At 34.5% G+C, this 1208-nt stretch overlaps 1 protein-coding gene across 1 annotated transcript in view; it reads right to left on the bottom strand.

The window, feature by feature from the left end:
- Positions 1 to 1208, bottom strand: part of etnppl (ethanolamine-phosphate phospho-lyase) — a 23391-nt gene that overhangs the window by 19203 nt on the left and 2980 nt on the right. The window contains exon 2 of the mRNA XM_015377294.1: positions 1034 to 1193. Within this exon, the coding sequence (XP_015232780.1) occupies positions 1034 to 1193 (160 nt within the window). The remainder of the gene's footprint in view (positions 1 to 1033; positions 1194 to 1208) is intronic.

The raw sequence follows: 1208 nt of genomic DNA, 5'->3' as shown, positions 1-1208 counted from the left end.
TGTAGATTTAATGAGTTTAATGCCAGAACTAATAATCCCCAAAAAATAATTAAAAATTAAGAAACAATCATTGTACTTGGTTTCCAAGTTTGAAGACGTTTCGCTTCCCACTAAGGAAGCTACATTTTGAATTGAAAAAACTTCCTGGATGGGAAGCGAAACATCTTCAAACTTGGAAACCAAGTACAATGATTGTTTCTTAATTTTTAATTATTTTTTGGGGATTATTAGTTCTGCATTAAACTCATTAAATCTACACTGAGGCAAGGTGGTGGCACCATCATGTTATGGGAATGAGCAGCTCACTACTTTTGTTTTATATTCCACTCCATCAAATACAGTTCCAATACAAAGCTAGGATATCTTGTGATTTTAAAATTTGAAGCAGCTGGACGATTGTGAAGAGTACTGCAAAGAGCTAATATGATTTAATTTTCTATTTATTAGAAAACAATATAAATAACACCTCATCTCCTTACTGAAGCCTCTTTCAACGCAGGTTTATAACTTAGTATCTCTGATTAGTATCTTTGATGTCTTCTCTGTAGTATCGAGGATTTATGGATTGTTATCAAAAACAGAATTGCCTTCTAGATTATTCAGGCAGGTAATGCTGTAAGTGGTGTTAATAAGTAACCATGGTGACCTGGAGGAGTTTGATAAATCATATCTCTAGGAAGCAAATAATGCTGATTGTGACCGTTTTCCTTGCTTTGTTCACATCTCTAGAATATCTATGTAGTAACCTTCAGGTAACTTTGCTCCTTACTATTTCTGTAATTATCTTTACAAATAAATAATTTAAAATATATAAAACGTAAACTATTATTTGTCATTTACATATAAATAATCATAAAGGATTAAAACATTTTTAAACAGCACTTTATGAGAGGGACTATTGAGCTTTCCTTACTTTATTATGCTTTATGTCTGTCACACCATTTAGACCCAAGTCAAACAATGTCTGAATGTTACTGAGTTTCTTTTAAATGCTGTCCAACTTGTTTGACGTGTGGAATATTGTATATTTTACCCTGAGTTGACAAAGTAGCACACAGAGAGCTTGTCTGGTAGAGTGGCCTGCAGCCTTTCAGCATACAGCACCAGGTTGTCATGCAAAAACCGGGTGTTGGTGTTCAGAGATTGCATTTGCTCGGCTCCTGCCTTCACCACCTCTGGATGACAATGGCCCACTGGAGAAAAAAAAA

The sequence above is a fragment of the Cyprinodon variegatus genome, unplaced genomic scaffold (genome assembly GCF_000732505.1).
Source record: "Cyprinodon variegatus isolate N-32 unplaced genomic scaffold, C_variegatus-1.0 Scaffold151, whole genome shotgun sequence".
In the NCBI taxonomy this organism is placed as follows: domain Eukaryota; kingdom Metazoa; phylum Chordata; class Actinopteri; order Cyprinodontiformes; family Cyprinodontidae; genus Cyprinodon; species Cyprinodon variegatus.
This window is presented reverse-complemented; position numbering and strand designations above follow the sequence as displayed.